Source organism: Schistocerca serialis, chromosome 4 (genome assembly GCF_023864345.2).
Source record: "Schistocerca serialis cubense isolate TAMUIC-IGC-003099 chromosome 4, iqSchSeri2.2, whole genome shotgun sequence".
In the NCBI taxonomy this organism is placed as follows: domain Eukaryota; kingdom Metazoa; phylum Arthropoda; class Insecta; order Orthoptera; family Acrididae; genus Schistocerca; species Schistocerca serialis.
The window spans coordinates 630,271,892-630,289,674 of record NC_064641.1 but is presented as its reverse complement, the minus strand read 5'-3'; the positions used below and the strand labels follow the sequence as shown (position 1 = coordinate 630,289,674).

Genomic DNA, 17,783 nt, shown 5'->3' with positions numbered 1-17,783 from the left:
GTCATCAGAAGATCAAAAAGAAATGCAGAATGATTTAGATAAGACAACTGTATTGTGTGAAAAGTGGCAATTGACTCTAATGGAAAGTGTGAAGTCTTTCACATGAGCACTAAAAGAAAGCAGTTAAATTTTGGCTACACAGTAAATCACACAAATCTAAAGGCTGTCAATTCAACTAAATGCCTATGTATTACAACTGTGAACAACTTAAATTGGAATGATCACACAGAAAATGTTGTGAGGAGGAACAGCCAAAGACTGTTTTTTGGCAAAATGCTTAGAAGATGCAGCGGGTCTACTAAACGAACTGTGTACGGTATGCTTGTCCATCCTCTTCTGGAATACTTCTGCATGGTATGGGATCTGTACCAGATAGTGCTGGTGGAGGACATAAAAAAAATTCAAGTAAGAGCAGCCTTTTCCTGTTATCATAAAATGGCGGCGGGGGGGGGGGGGGGGGGGGGCAATGTCATGATACTTGAGTTAGGGTAGGGAGAAATGATCATTGTAATAAAATATGAGAAATTAGAGCTCACACAGAAAGGTGTAAGTGTTCGTTTATCCTGCACGCTATTCGAGAATGGGATGGTAGAGAAATAGTCAATGTGGTTCAGTGAACCCTCTGCCAAGCACTTACGAGTGAATTGTAGAGTAGAAATGTAAATGAATAATTGTACAGGCTTTATCAGCAACTTTTCTATCTAACCTGATGATATGTAAAGTATGTATGTTAATATAATACTAAACAGATTTGTGTCTTTTTGATGTAATATCAATAATAAAACGTTTCACATATTTTCCTTAAAGATTCTAAGGGTAAATGAACTAAGTGCCATACATCATCAAATTGTATCCTTCACTGCAGTAACTATAATGAGTTAGTGGACATAATATAGTGCTGTGTGGGGTAGCCGTGCAGTCTAGGGCACCGTGTCATGGTTCGCGTGGCTCCACCCATCGAAGGTTCGAGTCCTCCCTTGGGCATGGGTGTGTGTGCTGTCCTTAGCATAAGTTAGTTTAAGTTAGATTGTAGTGTGTAAGCTTAGGGATTGATGACCTCAGCAGTTTGGACCCATAGTATTTACCACCAATTGCCAATTTTTTCAATAATATAGCATAGAAGTCAATTTAAAGGCTTTCTAAATACATCAAAACCTCAATGATTTAAATTGCAAGTTTTAATAAAGTAATTTACGTTTTTAGTCCTGTCTCAGAAAACTGGATTTAATGGGTATGGTCCACATTAATTCTGAACTCTATACTGGTGAGTACTGTATCTAACACAGCAAATGACTGTGACCAAATGTACATTGTACACTGCACATGCATACAGTGCTGAATATAAGGGAATCAGGCAAGCAGTATGCCATTAAGCAGTGATCTGTGGATTTGCATCCGAGAGGTACAGTATTTTCAGGTGGATGTGACAGTGGAGTGCCACAGGTAGTGTTCTGAACCAGCAGTCATCAAGTTAGGAGAAAGGTGTTTGAATGTATTATAACTTGGAATGAATATATGTAACTTTAACACAATAGTAGTCATTCAGCACCCTGACATGCACAAACACTTTAACAGTTCATTGGGCTTACTGGATGAATTTAATACTTTGTACATCAATCCCATCAACTGACAGAATGCAAAAAATTCAGTTGACTGCCAATCCTGTCATTTGATGGGGTATGATTTCTATTGCTTTTCAGTACAAAATGACACTTATTGATGAGATCAGTTCATCTTCATTGTTGGCAAGTCCTCTCTAAGAAATGGCAAGCTTTATGTAATTGGCAGTGAAAGTGTTAAGTTTCATCCATATAAACTGCAGGTGATTCAAGACCTGAGAGACAGTGCTAGGCAAAAGACTTTCCCACTGCACTGAAATTCTTGCAATGGTTACTGTTTCCCCATCAACTGCTGACATCCGATAAGGCAAACTACTGTGTGACTGGCTATCTTAATAAGCAAAACCTGCAGTACTGGTGTCAGGAATATCCATGCATGACGTTTATGTGAAAAGCCCCCATGTGACTCCAAAAGTTGTGGTATTGTGTGTGTCATTAGCACGAGTGATTCTTAGTCACTGTTTAGCTTGAGGATGATTCCCTACTGTGGTAATGTGACATGGCCATCTCTTTCCCCAGATTTGACAGCTCCAGATTACTTCATTTGCAGTTATGTGAAGAAATTAAGTGTCATTGTGGACGATGCATCAAGTATGTCATGGAATCCTTCCTGCGACACCTACAGTACTGCATCCAGGTGAATGGAGGGACAATGGAGGAAGTCATTTTCAAGGAGTAGTGGTTAGTGACAATATGTATTACATACTGTAGTAACTACCATTTTATGTACTGTTACATCTACATCTTCTCTCCACAAGCCACCTTTCAGTATGCAGTGGAGGTTATGCTTTTATTTCATAACCAGGGCTGGCATAAGGCCCAAGCAACGCAAGCAGTTGCTTGGTGTTCCAAGCTGAGTGGAGTGCCAGAGATATCCCACTGCAAAATTTGCATACATGGTGTAATGCAATTAGTGACAGAAATTGACATGGGGGAATGTATGCAATAATAAAATCAAAAAGACTGCAATAAACACAATGGCAAAGATTAACAAACGGCCAATTTTTGAGATAGTTGCTAATCTGTGGTGAAGGGCCACCACTGACTTCACCATGAAATATTGTCCTAGTTAATATAAATGTACAGGGTGTCCAGGTTAAACATATAATGATATAAAATGTAATAACTAGAGATGTAACTGAGACATTTATTGGCAGTTTGCTTCTACGTGCATGATAACACAAAATATTTTCCATGTCTGCTTGTGGCACTTGGTACCAAGTGTACAGATGTGTAACTGCTTTGTTTATGTAAACACATGTCAGTAGCCACACGGACTTCATGGCAGAATGTGTTATGTGCACTTTCACTCATGAAGCTAACGTCTGTTGCACTGGTACAACATTGTTTTCAGCATGGGTATAGACTGCAACTGACTTATGATGACCCCATTTACGTATAAATCAAGAAATGGGACAAGCAGCTCTGGGAATGAGTGTATATTTTTGTCAGGCCACCATGCCAAGCCTGCAATTCTAGAGGCACTGCTGAATTAATTCACATTTACAGTTACCTTATTCAGGCATACAAACTGCAGTGTTGTCACAAAATCAAGGCTGAGGACAGGCCACAGTGGAAAGCATTTGAAGCGACAATTCTGGGAAAAATAGACGAAAATGAGGCATTCCTAAATTTGGTCTATTTTTTGGATGACGATTCATATCAGCCTCCAAGTACAGTAAACTTCCCACTTCCCACATGGTTAACACACAAAATTGCCACATATGGGGATCTCAAACACCCCCGTCCCCACATAGTGAGAATGCAAATGTGACTCTCCAAAAGTCAATGTGTGTGGTGTGGATTGTTGAAGGACAGGGTTATAGCCCCTTTCTTCTTTGCAGAGCCTGCAGTTAATGCAACAATGTACATAGACATGTTGCACTGCATCCAGTGCCACAACTTCCTCATAACATGAGGTCTCAAAAAGATTGCACACAATGCTACTTTGAGAACAAATTGTGAGGGATTTCCTGGATCGTGAGTTCCCAGATTGGTGGATTGGGAGAGGTAATTCATTGACTACATGGCCCCCTAAAAGCCCAGACATTATACCACTTGATTTTTTTGGTGTGGGTGTTTATCAAGAACAAGTGCACCAGACACTAACACTAGTTTGTGATCTGCGTCATCACTTTTGAGCAACTATTACACCAGCAATGCTGCAAAACACTGAGAGAAGTGGAATACAGATTAGTTGCCTGTTACACCACTAATGGTGTGTATGTCGAGGTGTATTATGTGTGTAAAGAAAACATTTTTTTCTATACCTGTAGAAACATATGTTAACCTTGCCACCCTGTATTTCAAATGTAAACATATCAGGTAGGTCTGTGTGCAACAGAGCTCTAATTTATCTAAAGGACTATTTTAAAACTAGAAATACAACAGTACTTCAGCACATCATACGTTACAATCTTATTGTACACTCACAGCTGCTGAAGAAGGAGTTCTACCTATCATCACCACTTCTGGAGGCAATACTGCACTTTTCCCACAGTGAGTTACAAATCTTCAAACACCCCTGGATTATCTCGGGACTTAACCAGTTCATGAACCTTATCAACAGGTGTGATACATACTCCACTTTTTGAAAGGACCACAGAAAAATCCAGAGCACTGACAAGTGATCTTCGTGGCCAAGTTACAGGCCCCACAGCGTCTATCCATCTTAGTCCACACTGGTGTGTTAGATGATGTACCAGCAGTAAAATGTGCCTGGGACCCTGTACAATGTTCTCAATAAGTTGTAACCTTTCGTCCTGGTCATAACAGAGTTCTTTTTGTTTGTTCTGTTTTGTTTTAGGGTGAAAAAACAACTGGGGTCATATGTTCCCAAGTCAAAACTATAGAACACCAATACAGAGACGAAAGAAACGACTATATGTCAGTCCCAATGGACAGAATAGGAGACAGCTAAACAAGACGTGGAAAAAGGGCTAAAAAAACAGCATACAAAAATGGAGGTCCAAAACTAAAAATTAAATGACCTTTGCCATATTGCTTCGGCAGATGAAAAAGCAAAACGCGGCCGACAGCTCACGCATCATTCGCTAAAACGGCTGATAAATCAGATAGCAAACCCAAGCTGGAAAAATTGGTAAAAAAAAGGGGCATTCCAGCTGCAAGTGGCGGACAGTTAAAACTTGGGCGTAATGCATACAAAGTGGTGGGGTAGTGACACTGAGCAAATGACAATGGCTAAAAAGACAGTGCCCAATACGCATCTGAGTTAAAATAATCTTCTCCCAGTGGGAGGGCCAAGAGGAGGTCATCCAAGGTGCCAGGAGAGGCTTAATAAACTAAAGCTTATTCCTGTGAAGGAGGGAACATTGGCGATGACAAAGTGACACCACCTCCTGACAGACGGCAATGCAGAGATGATTGGAGGGAATAGAGGTACTCGCGGGCTGAGGTACGAGGACTGGAGCCTTGGCAGCAGTGTCAGCAGCCTCGTTTCCTGGCAGACCGACATGACCAGGGACTCACACAAACATGACATTGGCTCCACCAAGAGTGAGCAAGTGACAGCTTTCCTGGACCCGCTGCACTAAGGGATGAGCAGTGCACAGCACACAAAGACTTTGGAGGGCGCAGAATGAGTCTGAGCAGAGGACACAATTGGGACGGCTGTGTCGCGGGATGTACTCTGTGGCCTGATACAAGGTGAAAAGCTTGGCTGTAAATACGGAGGCGTGTGTCAGAAGCCGATATCAAAAGACACGGGTGCTAATGATGAAGGCACATCTGACTCCACAGTCAGTCCGAGAGCCATCAATGTATACATGGGTACTATCGCTAAGTTCCATGCTAAGGTCATGAAACTGAAGGCGATAGACCGAGGTTGGAGTAGTATCTTTAGGAAGTGAATGAAGGCCAAGGTTAACAAAGGGCGCTTCACGAAGCCAAGGTGGTGAAGGGTTCACACTCATTGGAAAAGGTGGTGCATGAAGTTAAGCCGCCGTAGCAAGTGGCGAAAGTGGACTCTAGGAGGTAACAGAGAAGAGGGACGAGCCCCATACTGACTATCTAAGGAATCATCAAAGAAGGAGGCATAGGAGAGGTGGCCATGCATGGCAGACAAACGGCATTCATATCTGCTGAGGAGAAAGCCACTGTGGTAGTTCAGCAGCTCAACTGGGCTGGTGTAAAAGGCACCCATGGCCAAATGGATGTCATGATGTTGGATAGTGTTGAGACAGCGTAAAAGAGATGGGCGTGCAGATGCATAAACAATGCACCCAGGTCGAGTTTAGAACGGACAAGGGACCAGTACAATTGGAGGAGGGTGGATGGATTGGCACCCCGAGAAGTACCATTGAGGACACAGAGGACATTGAGGGATGGCGTACAGCAGGCTGCCAGGTGAGAGACGTGGGAGGACCAAGAGAGTTTCCTATCGAGCATGAGCCCCAGAAATTTCACAGTGTCAACGAATGGAAGGGCAACAGGCCCAAGGTATAGAGATGGTGGGAGAAACCATTTGCGCCACCAGAAATTAATACAGAAGGTTTTGTCAGTGGAAAAGCGAAAGCCATTGGCGATGCTGCAGGAGTGAAAACGATCAAGGCAGCGCTGAAGACGCCGCTCAGTGAGACATGTCCGTGGAGAACTGCAATAAATGGCAAAATCATCGACAAATATGGAGCCAGAAACGCCCGGTGGGAGACAGGCCATTATAGGGTTAACGGCGACAGCAAAGAGGATGACACTCAGGACGGAACCCTGAGGCACACCATTTTCCTGAATAAAGGTGTTCGACAAGGCAGAACCCACACGCACTCTTTTAAGACTGCCCGAAGAAAACAGGGCATGTGCCCACGGAAGCCCCACGTGTAAAGAGTACGAAGGACACCTGTTTTCCAGCAAGTGTCATAAGCCTTCTCCAAATCGCAAAACACGGCCACAGTCTGGGATTTCCGCAGGAAACCATTCATGACATGGGTGGAGATGGTCAACTGCAGAACGCCGCACTTGAAATCCACTTTGTGCATTTGTGAGTAAATGGCGAGACTCGAGCCACCACACCAGCCGGGCATGAATCATATGTTCCATCACCTTGCAAACGCAGCTGGTAAGAGAGATGGGGCGGTAGCTAGAAGGAAGGTTTTTGTCCTTACTGGACTTAGGTATGGGTATGACGGTGGCTTCACGCCAGCATCCAGGAAATGTGCCCTCAGTCCAGATGCAGCTGTATGCGTTAAGCAGAAAGTGTTTGCCTGCATGAGAGAGGCGCTACAGCATCCGGATGTGGATAGCATCTGTCCTTGCGATGGAGGACTGGGATGAACTGAGAGCATGATCTAGCTCCCTCATAGTGATGATGGCATTGTAGCACTCACGATTCGGAGAAGAGAAGGGAATCGCCCGAGCCTCCTTCACTCCTTTTTGATGGATGAAACCAGGGTGGTGGGGGGAAGAGCTCGAAACTTCCGCAAAATGGCTGCCCAAGGTGTTGGAGATAGCAACAGGATCCACAATGACATCGGCACCTACTGTCAGGCCAGAAATGGGGGAATGGATCTTGGTTCCAGAGAGCCATTGGACGTTGGCCCACACGACAGAGGAAGGTGTGGAACTGTTAAAAGAACTAGTGAATAAAATCAAACTAGCTCTTTTGCTATGCCAAAGAACTCAACGACACTTTGCACGCATCTGTTGATAATGAATGCAGTTTTCCAGCTTAGGATGGTGGTTAAAAACGTGCAGAGCACGTCTCCATGCACAAATTGCGTCGTGGCATGCTTCAGTCAACCAAGGGGTAGGGACTGGGACACAACATGGTAAAGAGGAAGTGTGAGGAATGGAACGTTCTGCAGCAGTAAGGATATCTTTGGTGAGATAATCCACCTGGTCGTAACAGCTGAGGAAATCTTGTTCTACGACGGTCGCCAGGGAGGTGTAAAGCTGCCAGTCAGCCTCAGTAAGCTGCCGTTTGGGCATGCATGTGGATGGGGTAGGAGTCAGCAGACGGAGAGCACACGGAAATGGTCGCTCAAGTAGGCGTCAGAAAGAACGGACCACTCCAGGCGATGGGCAAGCTGGGCAGTGAAAAAGGATAGGTCTAAATGGGAATAGGTGTGCGAGGAGTCAGAAACGAATGTGGGTGCTCCAGTGTTAAGGCAGAAGAGGTTGAGTTGATCAAGAATGTCAGCCAAGAGGGCACCTCTCTGGCAGGCCCTGGGAGAACCCCAAAGGGGATGATGCGCATTAAAGTCACCAAGTAGCAAAAACGGTGAAGGTAGCTGCCCAATAAGCTGGAAGAAGTCAGCCCTCGTGACATCGAAGGACGGAAATACATAAATGGTACAGAGGGAGAAAGTCAGGTGAGGAAGGAAAAGGCGAACAGCAACAGAGCAACAGCTTGAAGATGGGTAGTCAGGGAGATGGGTTGACTATGAAGGTCATCACATATGAGCAGCGTAACATCCCCATGAGATGGGATACAGACCTCAGGGTGAAGGTCAAAACGAATTGGTAAGCAATGTGAAAGCTCAAAGCGGTCTTGAGGGTGCAGTTTCGTTTCCTGAAGGCAGATTCCAAGTGGATGTTGCAATGGTAGAAGCAGCCATAAATCCTCGTGGGACTGAAGGCCGCAAACGTTCCATTGGAGGACAGTCATGAGGAGGAAGAGATATATGGGTGTCAACTCGGTGGCGGCCAAGGGATAGCTGGTGGAGAGTCGCTACTAAGGGCACAGAATCAGGAGGATCCTGCTCCATGGGGTCCACAGAAGCATCAGCGTGCTTGTGTGGTTGGTCTGCGGAGTCCAACGTTGAAAAACGGTTGGTGGTGCGCACCAGTGAGACAGAGGCCGGCCGGGCTAAGTGACCACATGGTGACACCATCATGCAGGATCTTCGAGTTGGTGAAGGAAAAGACCATATGTCTTTAGCAGGCTTCTTCAAGCCCTTCTGGTTAGAGGAAGACTTGGGTGTTGTTTGGCTGGAGAAAGTCTTCACTGCAGGAGTACTCCTTCTGTCCTTTCCTGCCTGTTGGTTGTGTAGTGGGTAGCTTTGCCCCTTTCGACGAGAGTTTGACAGTTTGCTGCACAGCGGGACGGGGACGGGGAGGGGGGGGGCGGCGATGCTACCTTGACACCGTGTGACTTCACAACCTGAGAGCCAAATTTGAGGCCGCATGTCTGCGTGACCATTTCCTTCATGGACCGAGGGGTCACAAGAACTGAAATATAGGTGCCAGACTGGAGAACACAGCCAGTAACTTGCAAGTTACTGGGTAAGGCACTTTTTCCTTCACCTGAATCTCTTGAACAACCCGCTCATCTAGACACATGGGACAATCCCGGGAGAAGGCGGCATGGCCGCCATTGAAGTTGATACAGTGGGGAGGAGGAGGCGGACATTCGCCCTCGTGTGCATCCCTGCCACAGGTTACGCATGTGGCTGGGTGTCGACAAGATGTTTTAGTGTGATTGAACTGATAACACTGGTAGCAGCGCATCGTATTCAGAATGTACAGCCGGACTGTGATGATTTCGTAGCCTGCTTTAATATTTGACGGCAGCACCACCCTATCAAAGGTGAAAAATAGTGTGGGTGGGCACCAAGGAAGAATCGACCTTTTTCATTACATAATGGGCAGCAATGGCACCCTGATCAGAGAGGTAAGATTGTATTTCAGCCTCAGTTAGACCGTCAAGTAGCCTGGTGTAAATTACACCATGGGAAGAATTCAAAGTTCTATGTGCCTTGGCACGAACAGGGTAGCCATGGAGAAGTGAGGCAGCAAGTAGTTGCTGTGCTTGAGAGTCAGAAGCCGTCTCCAAAAGCAAAGTGCCATTCTGTAAACGAGAGCAAGATTTCACAGGGCCAGCAATGGCATCAACACCTATCTGAATAATAAATTGATTGACCATGGCGAAGGATTGACCATCTTCAGTACGTGATACCACAAGGAATCGTGGAGCAGCGGGAAGGGTCTTCAAATGACTAGCCTCATTACATTTACGTTTCGTCGACGTCGATGGAGAGGATGATTGACTCATCACTAGGAAATCCTCCACAATTGCCAACGTCTCCGATGGCCTGCTCCTTCCAACTGGGGGCCCCCTTCACAAGGGGGTGCACCCGCCTTAGGTGATTGTTCGTACCTCAGGTCACACCTCCTGAACCCCTGACAGGGTGGGCAATCTGGGAAGGTTACTGCTTAGGCAATCACCCCTCCCTGGGCCTGGCCTGTACCAGGGGGTACATCCGAACCCTACCTGTCGATCCAGGGTTGGGAATTACGCGTTACCCAGTCACCTTTTAAGTGTCAGACGTGTGGACCGGCCTTAAGGAGCGCACAAGGAGGAAGAAGAAAAAAGAGGATCCTCAAACGCCTTAGTGGAGGAACGAGAGGAGAAGGGAAACAAAGAAAGGAAAAAGGAGTCAAAAACAAAGTTGAGACTGTTCGCAGATCAGCGACAGAATGCAGAACATTCCCAACAATACCCCAGACATGTTCCCCAAGGGAGGGGAAAAAGAATAGTAAGAGGATAGACACACAGCACGGAAGGGAAGAAGTGCTGCAAAGGCTGGGGTCCCGTGGTAGCCAAGCACGAACCTGCCAAAGAGTGGTGAGCCCCCTGGGGGATATTACAGAGTTCTAGGTAGTCCTGACAGAGAGCATTATGTTGCAGCTAAGTGAGTTCAAACGTGGGCAAATTGTTGGTGGTTCTTGTATGGTGGGTGCTTCCATAACCAATGTAGCCCAGGGGTATGGTGTTTCACGAGGCACTGTATCGAAGATTTATACCACTTGCAGGGAAAATGGCAAAACATCATCCACTAAGTCACAATGCAGACGAGATTGTTTTGTAGAGTGATATTGACAAATGGTCATTGAAGAAGACTGTGACGAAAAGTAAGAGGACAACAGCTGTAAAAGCCATTGCAGAAATTAATGCCACATTCATGAATTCTGTCAGCACCAAAACAACACAAAGGAAGCTCCTGAAGTAGGGAACTATAGGGCGATCTGGAATTCCAAAGCCATACGTCAGTAATGCAGATGACCAAAATGTAAGACATAGTGCCAAAGCCCGTAAAACCTGTACTGTGGAGCAATAGAAGAAAGTAATTTGGGTGGATGGGCCTTGTTTCACATTGTTTCCAACTTTTGGGGTAGCTTATGTCTAGCATAAGCCATTCCAAACCTACAATGGACTGCTTGCTGCCTATAGTGAAACGCAATGGGGGTACTTTGACGATTTGGTCAGCTATATTGTGGTATTCCATGGGCTCCATGGTTACTCTACAAGGTTGCATTACTGACAAGGACTATATGACCGTTTTTCCTGATTAGGTCCATCAGATGGTACAATGTTTGATCTCCAATGGTGATATAGTGTTCCAAGACGACAGGGTTCCTCTTCACAAAGGCTGCATCGTCCAGGACTGGTTCTGTGAGACTAAGGACGAGCTGTAGCGTCTCCCCTTAACCACCAAAGTCATTATATTTCAGTATGATTGAGCCTTTCCGGTCTACTTTGGAGAGACCGGTGTGCGATCGCTATCCATCTCCATCATTGTCACCTAACGTGCCAGTATCTTGCAAGAAGAATGTTACAACATTCCATTGAAAACCATACAGAACTTGCATTTATCCTTTATGAGATGACTGGAAACTGTTTTGAATGCCAATGGTTTTGCAACACCATAGTAGGGATGGAAATGTGCTGTGTTTGTGGTGTTTCCATCCTGTTGTCCACGCCATGCGCATACCACATTCTTGGATGTGGCACAACTTTAATACATAGCACATTTTAATTGAAGCTAGAAGAGTACACTAAAAAAATTAACAATCACAGGAACTACGTTAAATAATAATGAACTGTTTCTTCTTGGCCGTTTAGCACTGTAGTAGGATTAAGGAATTTACTTATGTTACAGATGACCACCTGAATAACCTTCTTCTGCAGATGCACCACTGCGAAAATTGCAAAACAGTGTCAGTGAGCTGGAAGGTACCGACAGGGATGTGGACCATGTCGACTCCAGTGCAATGGCCATCGGCCCTAAGTTTGCAGGTTGAAGATCCATGGCATGGACAGCGCAAACGAGGTGGTCCCACAGATTTTCGATTGGGTTTAAATCTGGGGCGCTCTTTGAACTGTGCACATATATGCAAGCTATGTGGCATGTTGTTTTATCCTCCTGATAGATGCCATGATGAAAGGAAAAACAAACTGCACGTAGGATTGGACACGGTCTCCAAGGATTGATGCTTATTTGTCTTGATCGATTGTGCCTTCCAGAACGACGAGACCACCAAGGGGATGTGTCGATAATATTCCTCAGACCATAACGCTACATCCTCTGGCCTGGACTCTTCCGAAGATTGTAGCAGAGTGTTTGGCTTAAGACACTTCGTCTATCATCTCAAAATTCCAACTGTCGTCAATCAGTGAACGTCCAGTTGCAGTATTGGCGTGAAAATTACAGCCTTCATCGTTGCACGAACCAAACACCTGCAGTGGACATCGATACGCAGGGACATTCCCTGAACGGTCATTGAGGAGACACTGTTACTAACCTCTTGATTCGTCTGGATGGTCAGTTGCTCAACAGTTGCACGTCTATTCACCTGTACACGTCTATGCAGCCAGTGTTCACCCTTGTCATCTAGGGTTCAGGGTGCACCACAGTTGCCTCAGAGTTGCCTTTGGATAGCGCCATTCTGCCATCCTCGGTATACTTTAAACACGACAGCACGCAAACAGTTTACCAACTTAGCCATTTTGAAATGCCTCCACCCTTGTACGTTAGATAAGTCCTCAGTTTCTGAATTATGATGATGACTGCATTGCTTTCCTTGGTCCCCTCCCACGACACATCCCCCCACTGCTACTGCTGTCACCTGGTTGTTGCACATCGATCAGTTTACCAACTTAGACATTTTGAAATGCCTCAACCCTTGGACGTTAGATAAGTCCTCAGTTTCTGAATTACGATGACGACTGCATTGCTTTCCTTGGCCCCCCCCCCCCCCCCCCCCCCGCTCCCCTGACACATCCCCCCATTGCTAATGCTGTCACCTGCCATTTGGGAATGGTTATTGCACGTCGAACAGTTTACCAACTTAGCCATTTTGAAATGCCTCCACCCTTGGACGGTAGATAAGTCCTCAATTCTGAATTATGATAACTGCATTGCTTTCTTTGGTCCCCTCCCCCGACACACGCCCCCACTGCTACTGCTGTCACCTGCCATATGGGAATGGTTGTTGCACCTCGAACAGTTTACCCACTTAGCCATTTTGAAATGCCCCCACCCTTGGACGTTTGGTATGTCCTCAGTTTCTGAATTACGATGATGACTGCATTGCTTTCCTCGGTCCCCTCCCCATCACATCCCCCCCCCACTGCTATTGCTGTCACCTGACATATGGGAATGGTTGTTGCACGTTGTGGTGAGCGTACTGTAAGACCTTCAGTACACACACCATCAGATTATTTGACTTGTCGCTCTAACGAAGTAGGCGAGAGTCAGCAATACGTCTCGTGGTCTTATCGTGGCGTGTTTATCTTCTGCCGTTAGGTTAGACGATAGAAATGCCACTTGCACGCTTAGAGTAGCAGATTGACGGTGACCAACTTTAAACAGAACTTTATTAATTTTCACACACATTTATTAAAATTATAACAAGCATAAAAATTACTTAACTTTGTTCTGGAGGCTATTTACAATTGACAATCTGAAGTTCCTTTGGTATTGGTACGTTAATATTATTCTCACATATATCTCTGATCCTTGACAAATGTGTCTATACATTTATCTTCCTGGCTATGTACAGGAATATGGTAATCTTATTAGGCGCAGACTGAAACTTGACTATAGACTGGTACAGACAAATGCAGACTGACTAATCGGAGGTCTGAACACTCGTTATAATACCTCGTGCGTTCATGTATCACTGCGCGAGTGTGATCAGCGAGGAGAAAAGGTTCTACGTTAGCAGCAATCTCATTGGCTGCGTTACATATTAATACGTGGATCAGCGGAAGCAGAATTCAGTCCGTCTCTATGGTAGCGCCATCTGGTACTGCGGAGACAGACGAGTGCTGCGCCTGCGCTGTTGTGCTTAGGCCGGTATTACACTATCAAATTTCTTTGTCAAAAATCTTTGTCCAATATCTTTGTCAAAGATATTTGATGGTGTAATAGGGAACTTTGTCAAATGTCATCCAATATTTGATCAAATCTAGGGCCTCGCTGTAGATTTGATCAAAGAAGTCGCTTGTATTCTGTTCACTGCAATGTGACATGTTACCACATGGAGCACTAGTATCGCTGCATTATGTCGTCTGTAGTGTTTTTATAAACATTGCGGGTAAATACAATTGGTGTGTGCTGACAACTACAAAATTAATAGAGATGTATGAAGCTGATGAGGTGCTTTACAACGTGAGGCGCACTGAATACAAAAATAGATTATGAAGATTGGAGACCAGACCTGACCTAACCTAACCTAACCTAACCCAACCCTCTACTGTAGCAAGGAATCTGAGTGTTACAGTGAGCCCGTCTTCTAGATGTAGCAGTTCTTAAGTGAATATAGTGCTTTGTGATATGAGGATACACTTCATTGAGCACATACAGAAATGTATGCTCATCCATTCTTAAGTAATTGATGTACGACTTGACGTCCTCCACTATAAGCTCACGTAACAAGTTTTGGTGAATGCTTTTATCGAGCAATCGTAAAACCCATGGCTTCACCCAGGTATGTTTCCTTTTTTTCCCCCGCTTCTCTTCCGCATATGCACACAGTGCAATTGTAGTATATGCAACTGCTGCGGTTAATAACAAGTTGTGGTCAGCCATCTTGAACTTTGACGAAAAATATGATAGTGTAATACCCCTTCTAGCGCTACGTCAAAGATCTTTGTCAAATATATTTGACGGAATATTTGATCACATCTTTGATCAAATCTTTGACAAAGAAATTTGATAGTGTAATACCGGCCTTAGCGGGGCGCGCTCTAGTGGGAAAGTTGTGTACGCGCTGACTACGCGGAACTATGTACACAACACACGTTGACGCCGAACATAGGCGGTGGTCACAAGGTGACTGGGCCGCGTACAGTATGCGCACTTACCCTGCCAGCAGTGACTTCCGAGATGGAGAGGGAGTAGGCCTCCGAGGTGTCCGTGTGGAAGGAGCGCGTCTGCCCGTCGCTGACGGTGAGCGTGACGAAGAGGGAGCGTCGCTCGCCGGCGGACCGCTGCTTGGCGCTGGTGCGCGCCTTGCGCTCCACCTTCCTGTGGAAGATGCGTCCCGCCTCCTGCAGCAGCTGGCGCACTCCGGGCTGCAGGTCGCGGCCCGCCGCCTCCACGGACACGCTGTACGGGTTGAGCGCCAGCAGGCGGCCCGGCGTCCTCTGCAGGCCGCCGCGCGGCCGCGGCCACAGCGTCGCCCAGGGGTCGCACGCCAGCCGGCACGCGCCCAGCGACTGCGCCTCGCCCTCACCGGCGGCCACCTTCTCGCATCGGCTCTCGCGGCACTCCCACGTCCACACCGGCCTGCAACATTTGTTTCTGCGCTCAGCCGGCATACAGTTAGCCACTGTTGTAGTCAGCCATCCTGTATAGTAAGATATCTCGCGTATTTGAGAGTTAAAAACATTTTTTCATATCGAAATTCTGTCTTCGACTCTCTCTTTACAGACAACCTTTTAGGTAGAGCAACCACAGCTAGGAGTAATCATCTTGGGTATCAATAAAGCGCTTCAGCTGTATTTACCTCCCCCCCTTTTTTTATCACCACCAGTTTCATGGCACTAAAAGCCATATATTCAGGTGAAGATCTGCGTAACAGTAAATCAAGAAACCGAGTTGTTTTGGAAATCAGCCTTATGCAAACACAATTAGTTTATTTTTAGTGTGCGGAAATTTATGAAGAACTGAGTGAAAGCAACGCACTAAGTACACTACTGGCCATAAAAATTGCTACACCAAGAAGAAATGCAGATGTCAAACGGGTATTCATTGGACAAATATATTATACTAGAACTGACTTGTGATTACATTTTCACGCAGTTTGGGTGCATAGATCCTGAGAAATCAGTACCCGGAACAACCACCCCTGGCCGTAATAACGGCCTTGATACGCCTGGGCATTGAGTCAAACAGAGCTTGGATGGCGTGTACTGGTACAGCTGCCCGTGCAGTTTCAACACGGTGCCACAGTTCATCAAGAGTAGTGACTGGCGTATTGTGACGAGCCAGTTGCTCGGCCACCATTGACCAGACGTTTTCAATTGATGAGAAATCTGGAGAATGTGCTGGCCAGGGAAGCAGTCGAACATTTTCTGTATCCAGAAATGCCCGTACAGGACCAGCAACATGCAGTCGTGCGTTATCCTACTAAAATGTAGGCTTTCACAGGGATCGAATCAAGGGTAGAGCCACGGGTCGTAACACATCTGAAATTTAACGTCCACTGTTCAAAGTGCCGTCAATGCGAACAAGAGGTGACCGAGACGTGTAACCAGTGGCACCCCATACCATTACGCCGGGTGATACGCCAGTATGGTGATGACGAATACACGCTTCCAACGTGCGTTCACCGTGATGTCGCCAAACACGAATGCTGTAAACAGAACCTGGATTCATCCGAAAAAATAACGTTTTGCCATTCGTGCACCCAGGTTCGTCGTTGAGAACACCATCGGAGGCGCTCCTGTCTGTGATGCAGCCTCAAGGGTAGCGGCAGCCATGGTCTCCGAGCTGATAGTGCATGCTGCTGCAAACGTCGTCGAACTGTTCGTGCAGATGGTTGTTGTCTTACAAACGTCCCCATCTGTTGAGTCAGGGATCGAGATGTGGCTGCACGATCCGTTACAGCCATGCGGATGAGATGTCTCTCATCTCGACTGCTAGTGATAGGAGGCCGTTGGGATCCAGCACGGCGTTCCGTATTACCCTCCTGAACCCACTGATTCCATATTCTGCTAATAGTCATTGGACTTCGACCAACGCGAGCAGCAATGTCGCGATACGATAAACCGCAATCGCGATAGGCTACAATCCGACCTTTATCAAAGTCGGAAACGTGATGGTACGCGTTTCTCCTCCTTACACGAGGCATCACAACAATGTTTCACGAGGCAACGCCGGTCAACTGCTGTTTGTGTATGAGAAATCGGTTGGAAACTTTCCTACACTCCACTGGCGCCAGCCTTGTGTGAATGCTCTGAAAAGCTAATCATTTGCATATCACAGCATCTTCTTCCTGTCGGTTAAAGTTCGCGTCTGTAGCACGTCATCTTCGTGGTGTAGCAAATTTTAATGGCCAGTAGTGTAGTAGCTGATAGAGACTCCAACCAAGGACACGAAACAGGACAGAAAATATGACATGCTGTCAAAAAACGCCGAAAATGAGCACTAGAATCGATGTGTAATAATACCGTTCAATTAGCGATGTAATTTTAAGAAAATAAAAATGTAACCCACAGAAGATTACATTGGTGTCGAAACATGTCTGGGGAAATATAAAAATAAACTTCTTGTGTTTGCATAAGGCTGATTTCCAAAACAACCCAGTTTTTAAATCGCAAACACGGAAGAACGCTAAGAGGATCTTTAAACCTATGTAAAATGAATAAACCAAGAAGGAATAACACTAAGACATCCACTCAAGTTTCTTTCTAAAATTATTCTACGACTTTTTTAAAAAATTTTAAAACCGTTAAATCTTTTACGTGAGAATATTAAAATATTTGTCTTCGCATAACTAAAACATTAGAGCTAAAAAGTTCTGAACTTTCTACTTAACGATCGTTGTTTGTCAGAACAAAACATCGCTACAAGACGGTATGTCATTGAATAAAACAGCCGGATGGATGGATTCCCGTCGAATACGGTGATCACATCAGAGTGCTCCAGTAGTAAGGTAAAAATAAATGTAAAGCAATTAATACCTAATTTGCCGCTATCACGGAAAACCAGGAAGTTGTTGCAACAAACTCGAGGGATGTCGTACCTGGACCAACGACATCAAGTAAATTGCTACTGACGGAAAAGCACAACCTGGAAACCGGATTTACCTCTTCTCCGGTCCACATGCAGTCGCGAGCAGGGGATCTCGGCCCCGTGCTGTCCCATACTGACGGCAAGAAAGCAAACCGCTTGCCTATGGACGGCTCGCGCATGCGCT

The 17,783-nt window shown here is 45.8% G+C and overlaps 1 protein-coding gene across 3 annotated transcripts in view; it reads right to left on the bottom strand.

Moving 5' to 3' along the window:
- LOC126475462 (chitooligosaccharidolytic beta-N-acetylglucosaminidase) overlaps window positions 1-17,783 on the bottom strand; it is a 229,968-nt gene that overhangs the window by 23,319 nt on the left and 188,866 nt on the right. For all 3 annotated transcript variants that reach the window (XM_050103346.1, XM_050103345.1, XM_050103344.1), the window contains exon 3: window positions 14,725-15,148. In XM_050103346.1, the coding sequence (XP_049959303.1) occupies window positions 14,725-15,148 (424 nt within the window). The remainder of the gene's footprint in view (window positions 1-14,724; window positions 15,149-17,783) is intronic.